Below are 23,572 nucleotides of genomic sequence, written 5' to 3'. Positions count from 1 at the left end.
GGTAAAGAGGAACATTTCAGACTTGACTAACATCCCAGTCCGGCATCAACAGTGGGAGGGATGGCCTGCATCTGCAACTGATGATTCGGTAAGAGAGAGACACACACACACACACACACACACACACACACACACACACACACACACACACACACACACACACACACACACACACACACACACCTAACAACAAATATTTCTTTATGCCCTACAAATATTGTCTGGATCCAACCCTTTACGTTTTAAATACAATTTAAAAACCCATTTGACATTAAAGTACATCATTATTAAATTATTTAAAGTTATTAACATTTTTGATACGGTCAAGGTTTTGATGAAACCGTGTGACACGCTGTCATCCATGCCAGCCCCATCTGTTAGAAGCAAGAGAGTAAGATGTTGAAGCTAAATAAGATGTCAGAGACTATTTCCATCGTATGTCTCTATCTGTGGACATTAAAGATCACATCATTGAGTGCCACTGACCTCTCCGTCCCAGGGTTGCTCTTCCCAGCCATTCACCCTCCACACAGTCAAGCTGATCAGAGATCGCCCTCATACAGAACCCTGAGGAACCTCTGACCCCTTTTGTTTCACCCCTTCTTTGACAGCATATGTGTTCCCATGCTAATTGTTTGGGATGGGTTATCATGCCACATTGAGAAGCTGCTGGGCACACATTCTTGTGTTAACTCCCTGCTAACGTTTCCCTTTTAGATCCGTGCAGTTTGTGTTTGGTTTAGAGTATTGATGTTGACTTTGCCTCCTATTTTTTTTTTTTTGTTTTATCCATACATTGTCGCATGTGTCTTATACCAGAAAGAATAAGAATGCAGAGCTGTGGATAAAATAAATGAATTGTTTTATTTCTGGTGTTATAGTGAAAACAGTCTACTTAATCTGTTACCCATTATTTAAAAGATTTAAACTGAGTGAACAATGAATTCAACTGATATGAGGAAAATCTTTTAAGGTTAACATTAAAAATCAATGAACTATTAGCAGCCATTCCATCACACAAAATCAAATCTCTGAAAGTTTGATAAGGGTAGCGCTGTGGGGGGTCAGTGTTTCCATTGATAGCTGTTCTTTGAATAAGTGTAATTATCATAGCTCCGCTAGTATCTCGTCCTGCAAGACTTCTCTTCAAAACAATGAAAAAGAAAATCCCAATGTTGAAGAAAATTGAGCTAAAAATTAAACAATTGCCACTACTGCTTTTGAGAAAATAGTCAGATGATGAAGCAGTAGAGGATCATTCAAATGATTATTCAGGGGCAAAGCCCTTATGTGATGTATAATGATTAAGTAGGGTTACAGGACAACTACATCGTTTGAATTAGGCCAAAAACAGCTGGAAACTTAATTTTGATTACTTTAGATTGACCGGCTACGTCACATACAGCGCTGCCAGACACGGGAAAAATTTCAAAAATCTAGGGGTAATAGAAACATGCGTAATGCATGAAAGGCAGAGAATTAAAGCATATACTGTATACCCTTTTACGCTGCAAAACATTTTTATTTTTTATTTTAGTCTGTGATCGTGCAAAGCAGCCAATTTTGAAGCCAGTAACTACCAAGCAAATCATATTGCTATCATACCGATTTAGCATTGTTTGCATTACCTCTGTAGACTTCCAATTCTGTGCTCAGCAAACAGCCCAGGATTGCTACACAACACAAATCATTCGGCAGATGTCATCACACTGTGAATAATTCAGGCAACAAACTAGCCTCAGTTTTGAGTAACTATATTCCTGTTTTACAATATCAAATGATATATTTCTCAGCCTTGAAACCACGCTATGCAGTTTGGTCTTCCTGGCAGATTAAGACAGTTCAGTATGTTGAGTTTATCCTTCAGCAGAAGACAAGTGAAATCTGTGATTTCTGTGCAAAAAAAAAGAAGAAAAAAATTACAAAAAAGATCTAAACTTCAATTTTTTTTTTCATTAATCAAATCAGCAATGATGTAACAGAGTGATTTATCTATTTCTTTTTCTCCATTTAAATATTATTTACAAAATGGCGAAATGTCATCAAACCAATCAATACATCTAATTTTTTATTTTATTTATTTTTTTAAACATGGTTTTACATTAACTGTTTTTGACATGAAATTGGCCATACTCAGGCCATACTCAATTTGCAACTAGCAATGCATGGTTGTTGCTGCAGTTTGTCACCCAGGAAACTTTTTATCTGCATTTTTGGAGGGGTTTTTTCATCAGCGGGCTTCAACTTATAGCTGTTATTAATGATCATGAATGAGTTTGAGTTTATTGTGTTATTACAGCCCAAGCCAGTTCCAAACTAATGCACATCTGCAGTGTCTGTTTTTTTTGCAGGTTTTTTTTTCTCAGTTTGAGGAGATATTAACTCTCAGAGAGAAGAGAGTGACAGAAGTGTAATAATGGCTTCTGCAATAGCTATAGCTCTCTTATTGAAACGTCCAAAGGTATTAACAGAGAAAGCCTTGGGGTTGGCTGGACTGGCAGGCGGGTAGGGAGCCAGAGTTAGTGTCTAGCTCATTAGCCCAGGCTCATCTCTCGGGGTTTGAGCCAATAAAGATGGCAGTCACAGGCCTCCAGATTACTTTTAGCTTTGTACATTATCCAACTTCTAGCTGAATCTGTGATTATTTATCTCTGTTTACCCTTCAACTGGGTTACCACTGCAGTTAACTATACATTTGCATTTATGTGTCTCTCTTATTGTCTTAACTGTTTTTGCATGCTGCATACTGAATCTCTGTATTATCGGATACATTATTTTATCATGGCCAATTATTTCCCATAGATGGGTATGATTCTCTGTAAAGTACCAAAAATCAGTTTTTGAATTGACACCAGTAGGGAAACAAATGAACAATGTTCAGCACCTTAATCTTGTCATTGTAGTTACGTCTTTTAGACCTGCTGTAGCAGGGAAGCTGGTGTTACTTTGTAGGTTCACAGAGAAACATTTTTGTTTCCTTATTTGTAACTTGATTAACTAACTCATTGCACCAATTTCCTATATGACTTATTGTTCTGGGAAAGTTATGTAATTTGATGAAATGAAATGATGACATTATTCTCTTTTTTGAGGGAAACTAGTGTGTTGTACACCCCCTAATGCTGTCTAAGTACAAAAGAAAGTGAATGTTTCACAAAGCAGGAGCTACTTGGGGTAAGCAAACCTTTGGGTAATTTAACTCTACCCTAAGGTGTGTGCAGAATGCATGAATCATGATATTTTGTATGTATATAAATCCCATCCTTGTTTTGCTCTCTAAATAATCCAAATACTTATAATTGTTCAGTAAAGTGGCATTCACTTAAATTCCATTTCATATAGCACAGAAGTCCATCCCTCTTTCACAAGCAAGATTTTTATGTGCCATTCCAACATTCTGTCTTTTGTGTATTTACTAGAAGACAGTTTGTGATATATTCTGGAGTTGCCAAAAAGAGGATGATGAGAGGAAGCCCACTGTCCCTGAGTGAACATTTGTTTCAGCATTTGTTTTCATTTTCTTTGGGTTTACTGCATCACACCAGTCTTTATTGCTTGAAAAAGTTGCCAGGCAGAGCAAAGTATGTTGGACTTTGTAATAGTTAAAACTTGATGCAGTTCATTTTATTCCAAATAGATCAAAACAAATGCTTTGGCATTATTTGCAAATACTGTGAAGTAGCTCTGCCTGCAAATTCCTCTGGATTCATGTGGCTTTGGCAAAGCTGTTCTGCACAGTGCTGGTGATGGCAGAGATCTTTGCAACTGCTGATTTGAGAGGCCAGGGACAATAACATCCTTTGCTGTTGAAAATACACTGAACAAAGCTCCTGCACTCCTCTGAAGTCGTCTCCTTTGCCGAAGCAATTCAGCTTGGAGAGTTTTCTAGACAGGCCTAATCTCATTGGAGCTGGTTTGATTAGCAGTTCTACCTCCACACCTGTTGTAGTGATTGACAGCCAGTGGGACATCCTTATTGCATGCCCTCATCCTTATCACCCCTCCTCCACCGCTCACCCATCCCTCTAGCGAGTAATTGCTGACATTTATGCAGTGTTTCATGGTGTTTGCTAATGTATTAATGCCGAGGAACCTCTAAGGTGTATTGCTTTGTAGGGCAGCGGCTCCCTCCCTTTCCCAGCTGGCATTAACGGAATCCTTTTCTACCTGATTGGGGGCTATGGAACCAGGGGTTTATTGAGAAAGGCCTGATGGTTTCCGTAGCAACAGGATTCAGCAGTAAGCTCAGGCAGAACCCCCTCTCTTGTAAAATGGGCCTACTTCAGGTGACATTCAGAACTGAGGTTGCCTGTCTGACTTACTTTCTGTCTCTTCTAATTTGTTTTTAGTTGAGCTCTGATATCTTTTAAACATTTGTATCATTACTTCAGGAAGAAGATGCTTCTCCTTTAGCTTTGCCGTGTTTGGAACCTCCTGCACTTATGGTTATCAGCAAACTACCATGTTGATGAAATTATGCTTTTATAGCCACTTTTACAGCTCCATATACTCCAATAGTTTTTTATTACTGCCTAATAGTATTCGTATCACTAAGGTGTTGTATGTTATACCTTTGTATATTCAGCAACGCACAAAGTGGCATAAAACAATGAAATCCGGACCTATTAAGAATAGATCTCTGCCTTTTTTGTGCAAATGGGAAAAAATATTTCTCCTATTATATTGTTGCCTCCTCTCTCAACACTTCCACTCTTTTCTTCAACTGTTCTTCTTTCTCCATAAATGACAAAGTGGAGTAAAGTGGTTTATGATTGTGGTAGCCTTCAGTGCAGCTGTCTGTGGTAATTATCTCACACTCGCAGCCAGACACCTTATCCAAACATAGCTTACACCAGCAAAGAAAAAAAAAGAAACACAAGAGAGAATGGGGAGAGAAAAAGGGAGAAAAAGAAGAGTAAAGAAGGGGGAAAAAAGGATTGAAGGGGAGATGGACAGGAGGGTGAGGGTAAGAGAGAGAGAAAATTCTTTCGCTGTATCAGCCCCTGAATGCTTAGAGCCTCAATGCAAGTGTTAATTAAAAGAATCCAAAAAATAGAGGAGCCAGTTCCTTTTGTGTGGAGATGTGGGAGAGGGTCGTTTTGGGGGGGTGGGAGGTTAACCTCATCCCCCCGGACCTCGTGCCCTGCGGTGCTTTAACCTTGTTTCTACGTTTTACCACTGAACCACCAAGCTGCACTTGTGTAACTCAAGATTGGTAGAAGCCATCGGGTCAAAGCAAGTAAGGGGAGTTAGAGACACTCAACTCACTTATTCCCTTTTTTCCCCTCCTCCCTTCCTTGCATCAATGTCAGTCCAAACCCTTCAGGGCATCTATGAAAGGGGAAGTGGCCAACTTTATTTATACACTTATTAGGTCCTCAGACAAGAGCCTCTCATTGTGAGTAGTGGGGGTAAATGATTTATTGTGACCCTCTCAGCAACTGCTGTTAAAATTCTTATGTTTGATTGCCACTTCATTTGAAGGAATAAACCAGGGGACTCTTCCTGTCTTCCTTTTGGAGCAGCACCTACAGGTATCTGCTAATTGTCACTCTCATGTACATATATGATTGTGTTTATTATTATTTTAAACCCATGAAAACCTAGAAGAGCACATGGGTATGTTTCTACTCATGTCTAGAGGATGCTGTCTGTCCTAATATGTTAAATAAAAGCAGCTTTAGTCAGTGTTTTTGTCAACCCATTCCTTGATAAAGTTCTGTTTCTATGTAAATGACAAAGTCATTCAATAACAGTTCTGCAGTACTAAATTAGTTAGAGTTAAGTTACATGAAAAAAACAACAAAGCAATTCAGTTAAGTGTTCTTCGTAGGTGTTCCTGGGGTACTCACCCGTCCTTGCTGTGACACTTGCATGCTTTTCATTGTCAAAAGAACACTTACTACTAATTGGTGGCATAAAAGAAACACAATCTGTTTCATTTCTAATCTGTATATACACTTGTCTGTCTATGTCTGGCGGCGGCCCAAAATGTTTAGGCTTTTCAGTGAGTAAGATATGAGGTATATTTGTGAAGAATGCTGTGGCCACTGTTCATGTGTGTCTTCAGCCGTGATGTCATTCTTGGTTTGTCTAGATTTAATATTACATTCCAGTCTAGGTGGTGTGCTTACGAAAACACAGTGGACGAATACTCATCAAGATATTATTCTTTCTCAAATGTCATGGGAGACACTGGGTTTCTCATATATCCTCTTCTTTGTTGCTGGCTGGTGGCACTTTAAAACCCAGAGTTCAATATTAAAACCGGTTTCAGTATTTCCCGAGTCTCTTATCTGAGGCTTCAATAAGTGGTTGTTTGCTTCCCATAGGTCATTGTGACAAAGTTAATTTCCCTCAGTTTAGCTGAAAGATCAATATGTAAACCACACAAATACGGTAATTTGAAATCGATACCTGTACAGGCTCATGAAGAAGTACAAAGTCTTTCAAGTCCAAGGTTTTACATTTCAGATAATACTTTAGATTGTCAGTTATATAATGTTTTCTACCTATGAATAATCTTTATCACAGTAGAATTATGCACTCCAGATTCTCTGGAAATAGCTTTATAACTCAGATTGATGGACACCAACAATTGCTCCTCTAGGATCATTGATGATATCTTTTTTGCTTTGCTTTAACATTTTTTTAACACAAACTTGAATGCTCCAGAGCAGCAAATGGAAACATTTTAGTTTTTATAGAATTGGCCACACTTGCTAATAATCAATTTATCAAACATATTTGATAAGCAGCATCTGCCTACTATTTTCCCTCTTTAACACATGTTATGTCCACGCTAATGGAGTTTTGTTTAAAAATGTAACCAATCCATGTCCATAGCAGCAATTTAACTTGGTTAACTCTGCACCATAAGTATTGTTCTTTACACTTTCACAGCCTGGCTTGCCTGGTTTTTGTTTTTTTTTCTTACTTTGTAATGGTCATATGATACGGACTTTGCAAATGGGGAAAGGATGTGTTGTAACCCAGAAGAGCAAATTTAAGACAGGAACGAGTTCAACCCCATCATAGTTTTTAAATGCTTTCAGTTTTATCCATCAGCACTGGATCCCAATGGACCCCAACCCCAACATTTACAGGCTGAAACTTTGTCTGCAGCAGACCAAAGGTTTCCGGTTTTCAAAGAAAACCATCAACCTCTCCAGAGCAGTGTGGGGGCTGAAATAAACATTTTAAATTTAAATCTGACTAATGTGGACAAACTTTTGTTTTTGACACATTGCTTCTACCTTTTACCTTACTTTTTGAGAAACAAAAAATGATGCGTTATAAAATGGTCATGTTTGTATTTGAAGTTGTTTTCAACATTTTCAGAACTATTAATTAGTAGATTATTTTTTTGTTTTTATTAAATCTGCATTCACCCTTGTTCATTCGTTCGTTCATGTTTTAGTTCGTTCATGAATTCTTTCGAGCACACATGACTAGCAATCATACTGATTGACAGTCGTGTGTGATCCTCGATTCGGGTGTGAAAGGTGCTGGGTTCAATTCCTTCAGGTTCAATACCGTATTATAACTGAAAGAAATGGCGCCGCTGTGTATGGTCCACCATTGTCGATTACTTGTGAAGCACTTTGGTCAACCCTGGTTGTTTTTAAAAGTGTTATACAAACAAATATATATTTATTAAGTATTTGAATGGACAGTCCTAACAGGCAGCAATCATGCTTTCCTCAGAGCTGAGCTTTCTTCATTGAGAGTAGCTGTATATATTTTGTGAGATTTTACAGTATTTCACAGAAAACACCATTGATTGACTGGAATTTTTACATTACTGCGGTACTGGAGTCACTACATTGGCCAGTACTTGTCTGGTTATAGTCTCCATAAACCAAAGTTTCACTTTTAATACTCCAGTAAATTTCTCCTGTGCATTGACTGGCACTTTGTAAGAAAGGCATAGCTGTGCAAGCAGGATAATAAAATCTCAGACAGAATAAAATTCATATAGTATTAGCTTGTATGATTTTTAACCTACCCATCCGTATAGTTGCATCTGCAAGTCGTGCATGTGTAGGCCACAACTGTGCAAATATTTTTGAACAAATATTTTGATTTTTTTAATATACTTTCTTTCTAATGCTGCAAAGACATATAAAAAAACAGTGTGGTTCTTTGTCAGGTATTTGTTTTTAACAGTACCTAGCAGAACATTTGGCTCCATGTTGCTGACAAGGTCTGGTGGTTGCACTGTTTTCTCCTGTTGTAGAAGGTGAGGCCAGGACGGGGAATCAGTCTATTTTAGAGCGAAGCTCCCTTCAGTCTGTGTAGCCCTTTTCAGATTCAACAGGCGTTGCATGTAATCGTCTCTTGATTCAAACATGTCCAGCTGCTCTTTGTGTGTCTTAGTACCTGACAATAGAGTAGATCACAGGACCTCTGCAGGGAACAAGCAGCTTCTCTTCCTCTTATCACACTCTGCCTGCCTGCCCCTGGCTTTTCTCTGTTGTTTAGAAGTGCACTCTCCCAGAAAAGAGCTTGCTGATAGACACTTAACAATTAGTTGCTTAGTGAATATATTGTAACATTATTGTGATGTATTGCTTCAATCAGGCATGGATAAATTATTACCAGTCCCACTTTTAGAAGTCATTATTGACGGGATCAGAAAAATGTACCTTCATTATGAGAAAATGTTGACATGTAGATATTTTTTTAATAGTTTGATGTTACAAGAAGGTTCCTTTTAGTTTAATTTTGATCAGATCTGCCTTCTCTATATTGTTGATGTCCCTTGAGATCTGAATCAGGAGACTCGAGATGTAATGAGTCCCCGCTGAACGCAGACATTTTCAGTCCTGGCTTTGTATTTGGGAGCTCATTAGTCAGGTGCTCTTTTACTATATAACCCCCCATTTTACAGCTACTGCAGGTCGCGTGCAAAAAATTCACAACTGTCTCCTCTCATTAGAGAGATGAGTAAGCATTTGTTTTCAAGTCATATAGTAAATTATAGAGACTATGCTTCTGCAGCCAATTTTAAAACGGCTCTAACTGGATATTAGAGAAGATACTATGATCTAAATACCAACTGTAGTGAGTTTTGAGGATTTTGGTCTGGTCAGACTCGCATTGCTTACTTAATTTAACTCAATTGTAACTTTGGATATTTAGCTTGAACAATGAATCAGATCTGATCATAATTACCTTTGATTTGAACTTGGACTTAATGTTTATCTTTTTTATAGATGACACTAGCTCTCTCTGGGATCAGCTATCCCTGCCACCACCTTAGTGTTTGTCGAAGGTCCGCACCAGCCAACACCCAAGAACCCACAGAAGAGGTACACACTTGTATTATGTATCAATACAATCCTCACATCTGTCGATCACTTTCCCTGTGGTCATTTATATACACTAATTTATGAACATTTCCAGTGTGCAGATGTCCATATGATGAGTGACAGTGAGGGGGATGATTTTGAAGATGCGTCAGAATTCGGCGTGGACGATTCAGAGATGTTTGGAATGAGCTCGTCAACTTGTCGGAAAGCACCCATGAGTATGTAAATTAACCTAATCTAAAAATATTGATACTGATTGTATCAAATCCCTGGTGCTGGTTACATTCCACACAGCCAAAATTTGACCATGTATTTATTTTTGTCCCTCTTGCAGTGCCAGAGAATAGTGAGAATGAAGCGGATGCCTTACTTCACTTTACTGCTGAATTTTCTTCAAGGTGGGCAAAATGTGTTGGAAGCTGATTCGATAAACTTCAAATATAATTTTGTTGAAATATAACAATGTATTCTAATCTAACTGTGTGCCTGTTGCATTTGTGTGTCATGAAGGTATGGAGAGACCCACCCAATGTTCTTTATTGGGTCTTTGGAGGCAGCATCTCAAGAGGCCTTCTATGGCAAAGCCAGAGATGTAAGTAGAGTGGACTGTTGGAGCTTCACATGAATATTTTTAATTGGTTCATACTGTATACAGGAATGGGTAACAGTTATATATTTCTTTGTATTTTGATCTTCTGCATTCACCCTTGACTTTTTGCATTGCCTATGTAAAGACAAGACATTGATTACAGCCTGTCCATTAGAAGTCATTCCTGGTTTATATAGTCTAGTCACTACTTTATTCAGGGGTTTTCTTAGCTTAAAATAATATGGAAAGAGACTGCAGACTGCACAGGATATTATTCATTCTCTATCTGTCGAGGGAGGTGCTGCATTACTCATATCTTTTGTTTCATTACTGAGCTGGTGGGAATTTAAAGCACACTAATTATTATTATAACTAGTGTCTGTACATGGCTTGTTGCTGTTTAGTTTTTTGAGGCCACAGTAAAGATGGAATTAATTATGGTAGCTCAGACTCAAAACAATAAAATGAATTAAAAAATCCTCAAAGAACTTTAAGATTTAAAAAGAAAAAAAAAACCCAAACAGCTCATACTTTGACAATGTATGTGGCCTTCAAGAATTTCCACAGAGATTAACATACTGTATATTGCTGAAATGCAGACGTCCATGAAATGGGTGACGCTGTCTGCAGTGACTCACAAATAATTAAAACCCATATAGGATTAAAAGTGTTCTAATAAAACCCGCCAAACTGTTTAAAATTTGACCTAAGGAGGTATGTGGTTCACACACGATTTAAGCTGTTCAACATTCTCAGGTCTCCTTTGCTAAATTCATAGTACATAAAAAGATTGTAGGTTGAAGGGTCTCGACTGCTTTTAAAGTGCTTGATCTTGCTGAAATGCGTAGGATTGTCCTTGAAAAAGACTGTTTAAAAGAATGTTGAACTTGGTTGACAGGATTTGTTCAAGGACCTGACAGATGCGTCCCAGGTTGAGGTCAGATTATTTCTTTGGGATTGTGGTAAAATTAAGCCACCCAAAAATTTAAATGCAGTACTTTTTCAATACTTTTTTTTTTTTGGTTCAGTTATTAAGAATCAGCTGCTCTGAATGTCTAAGCTATATACAGGTGTTTGCACAAAATTTGTAATAAATATTCTGTCATACATATATATAACTGAGATGTACATTTTGAGTACATTCTGACTGAAAATGTTTGTTTAAAATGTTTTGTCCCTTCATTGATATGCCTATTAAAAGGGTATATATATATATATATATATATATATATATATTCATTTGAAATTAAAAATTAGAAGTCATAAATCTCTAAATTCATCAGTGAATGAAAAAAGATGCCTGTCGGGTCTCTATTTTTATAGTGTAAGAGTTTTATCCATCCATCCATCCATCCATCGTCCGCCGCTTATCCGTTCCCGGGTCACGGGGGCAGCAGTCTCAACAGAGATGCCCAGACTTCCTTCACCCCAGACACTTCTTCCAGCTCTTCCGGGGGGAGTCCGAGGCATTCCCAGGCCAGCTGAGAGACATAGTCTCTCCAGCGTGTCTTTGGTCTTCCCCGGGGTTTCCTCCCGGTGGGACATGACTGAAACACCTCCCTAGGGAGGAGGGACATGCCTGGAACACCTCCCTAGGAAGGAGGGACATGCCTGGAACACCTCCCTAGGGAGGCGTCCAGGAGGCATCCGGTACAGATGCCCAAGCCACCTCAGCTGACTCCTCTCAATGTGGAGGAGTAGCGGCTCGACTCCGAGCTCCTCCCGGGTGACCAAACTCCTCACCCTATCTCTAAGGGAGCGTCCAGCCACCCTGCGGAGGAAACTCATCTCGGCCGCTTGTATCCGCGATCTCGTCCTTTCGGTCACTACCCAAAGGTCATGACCATAGGTGAGGGTAGGGGCGTAGATTGACCGGTAAATCAAGAGCTTCGCCTTTCGACTCAGCTCCTTCTTCGCCACGACGGTCCGTTACATCGACCGCATAACTGCGGACGCTGCACCGATCCGTCTGTCAATGTCCCGCTCCATCGTCACTCGTGAACAAGACCCCGAGATACTTGAACTCCTCCACCTGATGCAGGACCTCCCCACCCAACCGGAGAAGGCACACCACCCTTTCCCGGTGGAGAACCATGGCCTCGGTCTTGGAGGTGCTGATTCTCATCCCTGCCGCGTCGCACTCGGCCTCAAACTGCCCCAGCACATGCTGAAGGTCCCAGTCCGATGAAGCCAACAGGACTACGTCATCCGCAAAAAGCAAAGATGAAATCCTGTGGTTCCCAAACCGGATCCCCTCCGGCCCCTGGCTGCGCCTAGAAATCCTGTCCATAAAAATTATGAACAGGACCGGTGACAAAGGGCAGCCCTGCCGGAGTCCAAGATGCACCGGGAACAAGTCTGATCTACTGCCGGCAATGCGAACCAGACTCCTGCTCCGATCATACAGAGACTGGACAGCCCCTAATAGAGGGCCCCGGACTCCATACTCACTGAGCGCCCCCCACAGAATGGCACAAGGGACACGGTCAAATGCCTCTTCCAGATCCACAAAGCACATTTAGACTGGTTGGGCAAACTCCCATGAACCCTCGAGCACCCTGCGGAGGGTGTAGAGCTGGTCCAGTGTTCCGCGACCGGGACGAAAACCGCATTGTTCCTACTGAATCCGAGGTTCAACTATCGGCCGTATTCTCCTCTCCAGTACCCTGGCGTAGACTTTCCCGGGGAGGCTGAGAAGTGTGATCCCCCTGTAGTTGGAACACATTCTCTGGTCCCCCTTTTTAAACAGAGGGACCACCACCCCAGTTTGCCACTCCAGCGGCACTGTCCCCTTCCTCCGTGCAATGTTGCAGAGGCGTGTCAACCAAGACAGCCCTATGACATCCAGAGACTTGAGGTACTCAGGGCGAATCTCATCCACCCCCGGTGCCACTGAGGAGCTTACGAACTACCTCAGTGAGTCCCCACTCTCTGCTTCCTCAGTGGAAGGCATGTCAGTCGGGTTGAGGAGATCCTCGAAGTATTCCTTCCACCGTCCGACTATGTCCCCAGTCGAGGTCAACAGCTCCCCATCCACACCATAAACTGTGCCGGCAGAGTACTGCTTCCCCCTTCTGAGGCGCCGAACGGTCCGCCAGAATTTCCTTGAGGCCGACCGAAAGTCTTCTTCCATGGCCTCCCCGAACTCCTCCCAGGCCTGAGTTTTTGCCTCCAGGACTACCCGAGCCGCGGCTCGCTTGGCCTGCTGGTACCCATCTACTGCATCAGGAGTCCCACAGGCTAACATAGCCCGGTAGGACTCCTTCTTCAGTCTGACGGCATCCTTTACTTCCGGTGTCCACCACCGGGTTCTAGGATTGCCGCCACGACAGGCACCGGAAACCCTGCGTTCACAACTTCGAGCCGCCGCGTCGACAATGGAGGCAGAGAACATGGTCCACTCGGACTCGATGTCCCTGCCTCCCCGGGATCTGAGAGAAGTTCTCTCGGAGGTGAGAGTTGAAGACGTCCCTGACGTCCCTGACAGAGGGCTCAGCCAGACGTTCCCAACAGACCCTCACAATCCGTTTGGGTCTGCCCGGTCTGTCCAGCCTCCTCCTCTGCCAGCGCATCCAACTCACCACCAGGTGGTGATCAGTTGACAGCTCAGACCCTCTCTTCACCCAAGTGTCCAAGACATGCAGCTGAAGGTCAGATGAAACGACAACAAAGTCGATCATTGACCTCCGGCCTAGAGTGTTCTGGTGCCACGTGCACTGATGGACACCCTTATGTTTGAACGTGGTGTTCGTTATGGACAAACCGTGACTAGCACATACAGTTAGGTCCATAAATATTTGGACACTGACACAATTTTCAGTATTCCAGCTCTGTACAACACCACAATGGATTTGAAATGAAACAATCAAGATGTGCTTCAAGTGCAGACTTTCAGCTTTAATTTGAAGGTATTTACATCCAAATCAGGTGAACGGTGTAGGAATTACAACACATTTTATATGTACCTTCCACTTTTTAAGGGACCAAAAGTAATTGGACAACTAACATAATCATACATCAAATTGTCAATTTTTAATATTTTGTTGCAAATCCTTTGCAGTCGATGACAGGCTGAAGTCTGGAACCCATAGACATCACCAGACGCTGGGTTTCGTCCCTGGTGATGCTCTGCCAGGCCTCTGCTGCAGTTGTCTTCACTTCCTGCTTGTTCTTTGGGCATTTTCCCTTCAGTTTTGCCTTCAGCAAGTGAAATGCATGCTCAATCGGATTCAGGTCAGGTGATTGACTTGGCCATTGCAAAACATTTCACTTCTTTGCCTCTTTGGTTGCTTTCGCAGTATGCTTCGGGTCATTGTCCATCTGCATTGTGAAGCGCCGACCAATGAATTTTGAAGCATTTGGCTGAATATGAGCAGATAATACTGCCCGAAACACTTCAGAATTCATTCTGCTGCTTTTGTCAGCTGCCACATCATCAATAAATATGAGAGAAGACTTCACCAGAGGAAATACAGAGGAAATACAGATGGGTTACACAAGGTGTAAACCATTGGTGAGCCTCAAAAACAGGAAGGCCAGATTAAAGTTAGCTAAGAAACGTCTAAAAGAGCCAATGCAGTTCTGGAACAACATCTTATGGACAGATGAGACAAAGATCAACTTGTACCACAATGATGGAAAGAGAAGAGTATGGAGAAGGGAAGGAACTGTTCACTTTAATCTGGCTTTCCTGTTTTTGAGGCTCACCAACGGTTTACCTTGTGTAACCCATCTGTATTTCCTCTGTATTTCCTCTGGTGAAGTCTTCTCTTATATTTATTGATGATCTGGCAGCTGACAAAAGCAGCAGAATGAATTCTGAAGTGTTTCGGGCAATATTATCTGCTCATATTCAGCCAAATGCTTCAAAATTCATTGGTCGGCGCTTCACAATGCAGATGGACAATGACCCGAAGCATACTGCGAAAGCAACCAAAGAGGCAAAGAAGTGAAATGTTCTGCAATGGCCAAGTCAATCACCTGACCTGAATCCGATTGAGCATGCATTTCACTTGCTGAAGGCAAAACTGAAGGGAAAATGCCCAAAGAACAAGCAGGAAGTGAAGACAACTGCAGCAGAGGCCTGGCAGAGCATCACCAGGGACGAAACCCAGCGTCTGGTGATGTCTATGGGTTCCAGACTTCAGCCTGTCATCGACTGCAAAGGATTTGCAACAAAATATTAAAAATTGACAATTTGATGTATGATTATGTTAGTTGTCCAATTACTTTTGGTCCCTTAAAAAGTGGAAGGTACATATAAAATGTGTTGTAATTCCTACACCGTTCACCTGATTTGGATGTAAATACCTTCAAATTAAAGCTGAAAGTCTGCACTTGAAGCACATCTTGATTGTTTCATTTCAAATCCATTGTGGTGTTGTACAGAGCTGGAATACTGAAAATTGTGTCAGTGTCCAAATATTTATGGACCTAACTGTAAGTCCAACAACAAAACACAGCTCGGGTTCAGATCGGGGAGGTCGTTCCTCCCAATCATGCCCCTCCAGGTATCACTGTCATTGCCCACGTGAGCGTTGAAGTCCCCCAGTAGAACAATGGAGTCCCCAGTTGGAGCACTATCCAGTACTCCTCCCAGGGACCCCAAGAAGGCCGGGTACTCCGCACTGCTGTTTGGCCCGTAGGCACAAACAACAGTGAGAGACCTTTTCCCGACTCGAAGGCACAGGGAAGCGACCGTCTCGTTCACCGGGGTGAACTCCAACACATGGCGACTGAGCTGAGGGGCTATAACCAAGCCCACACCAGCCTGCCGCCTCTCACCCTGGGCAACTCCAGAGTAGTGGAGGGTCCAGACCTTTCAAGGAGCTGGGTTCCAGAGCCCAAGCTACGTGTGGAGGTGAGCCCGACTATCTCTAGTCGGTATCTCTCAACCTCTCGCACAAGCTCCGGCTCCTCCCCCCCCGAGCAAGGTGACATTCCATGTCCCCACTGCGAGGGTTTTGGTCCAGGGATTGGGTCGTCGAGGCTCCCCGCCACGACTGCTACCCAGCCCACATTGCACCAGTCTTTCACGGACCTTCCTGCAGGTGGTGGGCCTAAGGGCCCACGTCGCCATTTCGGGCTGAGCCCGGCCGGGTCCCATGGGCAAAGACCCGGCCACCAGGCGCTCGCCTACAAGCCCCAACCCCAGGCCTGGCTCCAGGAAGGGGCCCTGGTGACGCCGATCTGGGCGATGTTACGGTCCTTGCTGTCTTCCTCTTCATGATAGGCTTTGTGAACCGCTCTTAGTCTGGCTCGTCACCTAGGACCTGTTTGCCTGTTTGCGTAATGCCCCCGACAATATAGCTCCTAGGATCACTTGGGCACACAAACCCCTCCACCACAGTTAGGTGGCGGTTCAAGGAGGGGGTAAGAGTTTTATTTCAAATAATTTTACATTACTGAAAATACTATTAGTACAGTCATCTGAAATAATTTATGATGAAACACTTTTATAAATCAAATAAAACAGTTGTGAATAAATTATTATGCTGAGTCTATTGGGAAATTTAGTTTCATAACTTTTCTAGTCTAATGATGTACCTCGCCCAACTTTTTGGGCTGCTGGATATGCATATGTGAACAAAAAAATGTCTTAATGATTTTGAGAGATAAGCAAATAATGAATTCTGTTTTTAATATTACAACATTTTATGTTAATAGGGATTTCAGCTGAATTCTAAGTCTGAATTCTAGAATGAAAGTCTGCAATCTAGAAATTTCACCGCAACATGGAAACAGAACAAAGTAGAGGCCTAATAATGCATCCTATTTTCACGGAAAGTTGAAAAATGTAATATTAATGACACAGTACCAGACACTAAAGAAATTTGATGTGTTTTCTACATTGTAATTCTTTTTTCTCATAGCGTTCTACATTGACAAGATTGTATCGTCACGTTGATATAATGACAGTAAATCTTACATTCAGTTTTCCCCCTCACAGCTGATGCTTCATTTTTAGCTGTCCACTTTCTCCCCTTGTTTTCCAACTATTTTCCGTTTAAGGATGCTTGTATCAACTGACAGCTTGTGTGGATTATAGCCTTATTAGACTGTCAGGACACAGCAAGATGTTGTGGGGGGGGGGTCAGATCACTGAACACACAAGGACACACACAAAGAGGGAGTGATATAGATGACATCAAGGGCACATTATCAAATGGACTGATACGTGAAAAAGGAGCAGTGGTTAAAGTTAAAAAGGAGTAAGAAGCAGGTGAAAAATATGATATTTTTTTTTAGTTTGTAGAACAAGTGTAATATATGGGAAGAGTGAAATAAACAGATGAACATAAAAAAAAGCTAAAGAGAAAGTTGGCATTTAGCCTGCATCCCAGCTGATCTCCTCAGATCTCCTCCTCTAAGCCAGCTCAATATGGCTGATGTCTCTCTGGTGTTCACTCATTCTGTACTGTACCAGGGTGCTCTACACAGCACAAGGGCAAAGAAGTATTTATTTTCACAGTATTTAGTTTTATTCTGGGTGAGTTTGATTTAGCCCGCCAACTGTGCTGTGGTTAAAATGGCTTTAGAGGAGCTCGTTATGTGCAAAGACATTTTCATGAAAACAGAAGCTATTCTGTGTTTCTCATGTTTTGTCTCAAGCTGTCTGAGTGACAGGCCAAAACTGCTTTTGATGGTTTTGCTACAATGTAGCGTATTTGTACAAATTACACCATCTCTTGGTTCATCAATCAGGCATATCATTCTTTGTCCTTACTTTCCATTTCAAAAGAAATCTTTTTTTTTCCTCTCTCTTCATTAAAGAGCTATAAGAACAGCACAGATTTGGCTGAAGAGGGACAACTCTGGATTTATAAACAGAGGAATCAGTCTTACTCTCACATATCCTGGGAGAGGCTAATCACTAAGCAAAACACTACATCTGATGAAGTGTTTCTGAAGGTGTGTGTTGGGGCACTGTTGAGATGGACTCAATCCATCCTTAATGAAAATGCTTTGGGCTGCAGAGCTGAGCTGTGCTGAGCTGAACTCTCTTGGGGATCAACGGTTAGTCAGAGCGTATGGAGAGATAGGCCACCCATCACTAACCACGATCCTCACTAAATCCCCATCAACGCAGTGGTTAATCACTCTAACCCCACTCTCCTTCACTCTCCACTTCTCTCTCCTGTCTGCCACACACAAAGACACATCAACATTCATAGCCTTGCTAGAGTGTGGAGTTGATCACTGCCAAGTATCAACTTTAAATCCTAGCAATAGCTTTGTAGAGTCAAGAGGAAAGACCAGCGGTGATTGAGAAAGGCATCTGACACTGAGATACTGACATGCCTGTCAGATCTAGAACTGTAAATCATAAACGAGTCATGATGACGTTATTGACTGCACATGAACTGATGCCGTCGTTCAAAAATGTACATATTATCATGCTAATGTCAAACTGATGTTGGAGGCAGCAAAAGTAGAACTGACAATTCACTGACGATTGATAGATCAGGAGCCTTTCAGTTCAATGGTGGAGTCTACTCTGTTTTATATTTATGTAGTAGTACTTCTCTCTGTCCTTTTAAGTTATATGCATCACATATAATAAACAGTAAGGAAGGGGTGGAAATAACCATATTGAAATGATAAAAAATACACCTGGTTTGAAACACCAAGTGAATTGAAATGGAGTGGAACTCAACACCCCCCATAAAACTGCTACATTTTAACCGTTCCATTTTTCAATCTATCACCTCATTTAACTTTTGTTACTTCCACCTCTCAACGAATTGCCCAAACACACCACCTTCTTCTCTAAAGCATGCCGGTCAACCTATCATGGCTTAGGCATATATGGTTGTCAACACAACTGGTCCAATGGCAGTTAATTATTTTACATCCAATGGCAGCAACAAGAGGAATGCAAAGGTTAGAGGGTAGTCTATATGTGTCAAAATTCAGCCACCTATCGGAACATACTCGACCACCATCACTTGTCTGACTGAGCATGTTTCTATGCTCAGTGCTGATCTAGTAAAGTCTGAGAGACCCCAAAATAAGTTGAACTTGGGGCCTTGAAAGGGCTTAGTAGAGCTGAATCAGAGACACATGCAAAGCGCAAAGATTTGATCATATTAATTAGTCAAAGGTTTCAGGTAGTTGATGATGATAATGATCATAATAATAACAAACAAATAATAATAGTGGCTGATGACAATTATAACAACCCAGTTGTCTGATATAGAGCTTTAAGGCAAAGTGTAGTTGAACCGTTGATTGTAATTGGTCATTCCATGGCTGTGTTTCCATCTGTATCTTTCCATGTTTGTACCTTATTGTTTGGTCTGCCTCCCTTAACCATTCTGTATTCATGATTAAGAGTCTCTTCTTGATTTGACAGAATTGTCCTCTACAGAAGTAGCCTTATTCACTTATTTAATAGCTCTTGATCAAGACAAAAAATACCACCTGAGTCCCGTGTAAATATAAAAGTGCTTGAAAATGTCATATATATTATTTATTTACCTGTATTATCGGTTGCTTTTTATTGTCCACTCTACTGGCAGAGAATGACTGAAAGCATAAGACCCACAGCCACTTGAATATTAGTTTACAGTGAAATTTAGGAGAAAAATATTAGCTGGTATTTTGGGGTTATCAGTACGTAGTGAATGTGGAATGCATATTGAATGAGGTGGTGTTTAGAGGTGTTGGTGGATTATTTTTTTCCAGTAAAATCAGTCTGGGTTTTATTGGCACTGTAATTTTCATGTCACTCTTACAAGTGCTCTAACAGTGCATGGTTTAAGAAAAAGAGGAAAACAAGAAAGTTTGCAGGATACACAAAGGAGTGAATCTGGAGCGGTTTAAGGCTCAGTGTGATTAAGTATACTTATATGGAAAAAATTCATTTTATGCACCGTGGCTATGAAGAATAACTGACACTAATGAGCTATATTTTCATCTAAATGAAACATGCATTTTCATAGTTATCAATATTCTGAAAGGATTGTCTATTTAACCATAATTAAGTTTATGATATGTGTTTTGAAACTATATCTGGCATTGGAAACTGACTGTACTATTGATTTATTTGGCTCAAAGTAGATTACCATAAATATTTTCAGAATATTGTAACATTGTCCAAGCTTTACGTCATCAGTTATGAATTGTTCTTCCTACTTTATCAGGGTATTTTAGATATCTTGAGAAATTGCAACAGATGGCGAGTTGAGTTTATATTAAGTGGTTCTTATCATTGATTCTAAGTGTTGTCTCGGGGGACCATCAGTGTAAGCTGCACCTTTTTCCAGTATTGGTTCAATATTAAGCACAGATTTTAGACTCTAAAAAGGCGATTTCATTCAAAGAACCGCCATGATCCAAAAGAAGATTAATGGATTTATGTACTGATATTTGAGTCCAAACATGTCCCTTTTATTCAAACAGACAAACATTGTGTGCTTTATGATTCACTCTCCTAGTTGTGCTTGGCCAAAGTTGAAGCCAATCAATATCGTGTTTACAACAGATACTCGTTTCATCACAGAACAAATAAATTATTTCAAAGTAAAAATGTGTTTTTTAATAGAAAAATGTCGTCATTGTAAACTGAAATGTTCATGATTTGAAATGGCACCAACACAGACTCTGTATGTTTTGGTTTTACACACAGGCTCAGGTGCAATCGCTGCTCAGCTCTGTGAACTCTTTCGTTTCTTGCTTAGACAAAGCAAGCGTAGATTTAGGTGAACAGGTGTGAGGAAAGGCTATGGGGTCACTATCTAGCTCAGGTTAGACCTAGTAATTTAGCTGAACAGAGGGATTTGCTCCTCCCTGCTAAGACGGGCAGTACAAAAGATCTCACTTGAAAGCGGCGAGAGAACAGAGGGGTATGGACAGTTTAACTAAGATGAAGGAGTTCAGTTGGCCAAAATGCCTACTTTGATTGGTCTTTACACTTGCTCTAATTGAGCATGCATGTGTGAGTATAAATCCTTCGCTTGTGGATTCAGAGTTAAGTTTGTGCATGTGTGTTGCGACGGCAATGTTCAAGTGTGTATCAGGGTTTTTTTTTTTCCTTGTTTTTTTGCTGTTGTAAAACTCCCTCTATCCTCACACTCATTCCTCCCTCAAGACTGAATTTGCTTGTCTTCTCAGCATGAGTGTTTAATCTTTTCAGGCTGTTGAATCGGCCCAGTGAATGAGTCCCCCGCTCCTTCTCTCTAGGAGCCCTGGAGATTATTCTAAAGCACTAATCGTTGAGCAAACACAGCAGTGCTCTCCCATTCCTATTCTACACAGGCCACAGTATAGACCAACTTCTTCTTTCAATTCCCCTCAGATTTTATGCCCTGTGTAGATTTTTTTGCTTTTTGGCGCACGTAGCCTAGATCACTGTTCCTGAGAAACGGACTCCTTAACACCCTCGTCAGTCATGGTTAAAACAGACCAAGCAGAGACTGACAATTTTTATTGTTTGTTCTTTTATGGCAAGAGAAGTGACATGTAATTTAAAGGGCATTATTTCCTACATTGTCCCCTGAAACCTTTTACGCTTGTGGTTTTGTTTGCTTTTTAATTAGACTGTCTGTAAGAGAAATCTAGCAGGCTTATATGATGGTGTCAATATCCTTGGATTTGGAGCTTCGTCAATATTGTCTGGCCTTGCAGCTACTAACCTGAGCAGGCTGCTGGCATTTGGTATAAAATAAATAGAGTGATTTGTCTGTTTTGTTTTCGCCATATCTCTTTTGCCTCTAAACGAATTTTATTTACACCGCTCTCCATTTGATTTTGTTTGGTATTTGGTCTGGATTTTTTTGTAAGTTGTGCCCTTGCTGTAGTCTGAAGACATCATGTGAGCTCTTCCCCAGATATCTGTCACGTTATTTTATTTTCAAGTGTGTCCACGGCAATGAAGCACCCACACACGGGTAAAAGATGTCACACAACTGGAGCTGTGATTTTTATTTTTTTTAGAATCTCATTTTGTCATTTCAGTGGGACATCATCAGTTTTTGTGTTAACCAAATCATCAAACATGTGATTTTCAAGCTTTTCTGCAAATTAAACCAAAACTTTGCTGTTTTTCTTGATGTAAAAATGACTCGTGTTTCAATTATCTTAAAAAGAAAAGAAAATTGGCTGCAGTAGCCCAATGAGCTTGTTTTTCCTCTGCTTCCAACGGTCAAGTTTTGATTTATTCCTCAGAGAAAGCTGCTGGCTATCTACCTCCACAACGATGACAGTGTCCTCAGCAACGTCTTCTGCTCCCAAATGATGTGTGCTGACTCCATTGTCTCATACCTGAGCCAGAACTTCATCACATGGGCCTGGGACGTCACTAAAGAAGCTAACAAAGCCAGGTACGGGAGCAGTGGGGTTATTTTAGGTTCCTTACAGCTATAGTGTTTCCCCTCATACTGTGTTTTTATAATGATTGATGACATAGGTTAGATCAATGCATTCTCCTTTTTAATGATTAGATTATATGATTTTGATATAATCTGATAAATAAAACTATTTCTTAACTCAAACAAGCTGGGCTATTAAAATAACCATAATCCCAATCTAATGAAATTCTGACTAAATAAAAATGTGTTGTCAACTTTTCCTTCCACTAAGTTATTTTAATATTAAGTAAAACAGGGTTACCTCAAAATACTGGCGTGGACACATTTTTGAATCATTGTTGAGATGGCACCAACAAGTTTGGATGAAACTACGTGCTGCACGTCAGTTGTAGTTTGTGTTGTACTGGTAATTTCGTGCTCTGCAGTAAAGACACTCCCCGTTATCGTGGGAGCTTGTTTGTTAAAACTGTAATCACTGCAGCTTACGAACTTCGAGTGGTTTGGTAGGTTTTGCAGAGCTTATTAAGCTCAATACTTATTTTACAATAACAAATGTGAACATATACTATACATTGGTACCCATATCTGACCATTCAGCAACACATGACTTCTTTTTTTTACGAAGCTAAATCAGGTTGAGGTCATGATGAAGTTAGTGAAAATGATGGGCAAACCTTTATAGTCTAGTTCAAAACTTGTAAACCATTTACATTTTATATTGCAGCAATTGAACATCTAAGAACGACGTCCAGCTTAATCGTTATGTTCTATTAATATGTGGCTTACAGCCCAGAAGAAGTGACTGTTTGCATTACTACTCATGTGTTTGTAATAAAGAGGATATTAAATGTATCGCACAACGTGAAGAGCTTGATTGGGTCCTACAAGACTTTGGGAGCAATGAGAAGCAGTGTGGAGTCCTCGTGTCACATTATCTTTCATTGTTCCCTTAAAGAAAGTTAATGTGATTTTCATCTTTTCAGTTCTGCATCCAACTCCTCTGTGTTGCCTTTTTACCCCCCTTTCACAGTTCTATATAGAGTTGGAAAATCTTGGACTTGAAATACTCGGAGCTAAATATTTTAGCATGCCAGTGCAGTGTTTACAGGAAGTATTTAAAAAATAATTTAAAAGTGCTAGTGTGTACGGAACCTTATTTAACACATGAACAGCGTTTTAAAATCCATTTGACATGTCCTTAATTGCTGGTATTCAGCTCACACTCCACTGCTCACACCCTGTATCTCTGTCTTCTCATTCTCTCTTCAGCTTCATTCTCTTTTTGAAGCTCGGAGGTTGCATGCTAACAAAAGGCGTTGTGTTTGCATGGTGGAACCCCTGATTGGGCAATCTTGACT

At 40.9% G+C, this 23,572-nt stretch overlaps 1 protein-coding gene across 1 annotated transcript in view; it reads left to right on the top strand.

Annotated features, from left to right (window-relative positions):
- Window positions 1-23,572, top strand: part of faf1 (Fas (TNFRSF6) associated factor 1) — a 69,909-nt gene that overhangs the window by 25,080 nt on the left and 21,257 nt on the right. The window contains exons 8-13 of the mRNA XM_061738243.1: window positions 2-88; window positions 9,219-9,314; window positions 9,409-9,532; window positions 9,649-9,712; window positions 9,825-9,906; window positions 22,072-22,226. Of these exons, the coding sequence (XP_061594227.1) occupies window positions 2-88; window positions 9,219-9,314; window positions 9,409-9,532; window positions 9,649-9,712; window positions 9,825-9,906; window positions 22,072-22,226 (608 nt within the window). The remainder of the gene's footprint in view (window position 1; window positions 89-9,218; window positions 9,315-9,408; window positions 9,533-9,648; window positions 9,713-9,824; window positions 9,907-22,071; window positions 22,227-23,572) is intronic.

This window comes from Cololabis saira, chromosome 13 (genome assembly GCF_033807715.1).
Source record: "Cololabis saira isolate AMF1-May2022 chromosome 13, fColSai1.1, whole genome shotgun sequence".
Lineage (NCBI taxonomy): Eukaryota > Metazoa > Chordata > Actinopteri > Beloniformes > Belonidae > Cololabis > Cololabis saira.
This window is presented reverse-complemented; position numbering and strand designations above follow the sequence as displayed.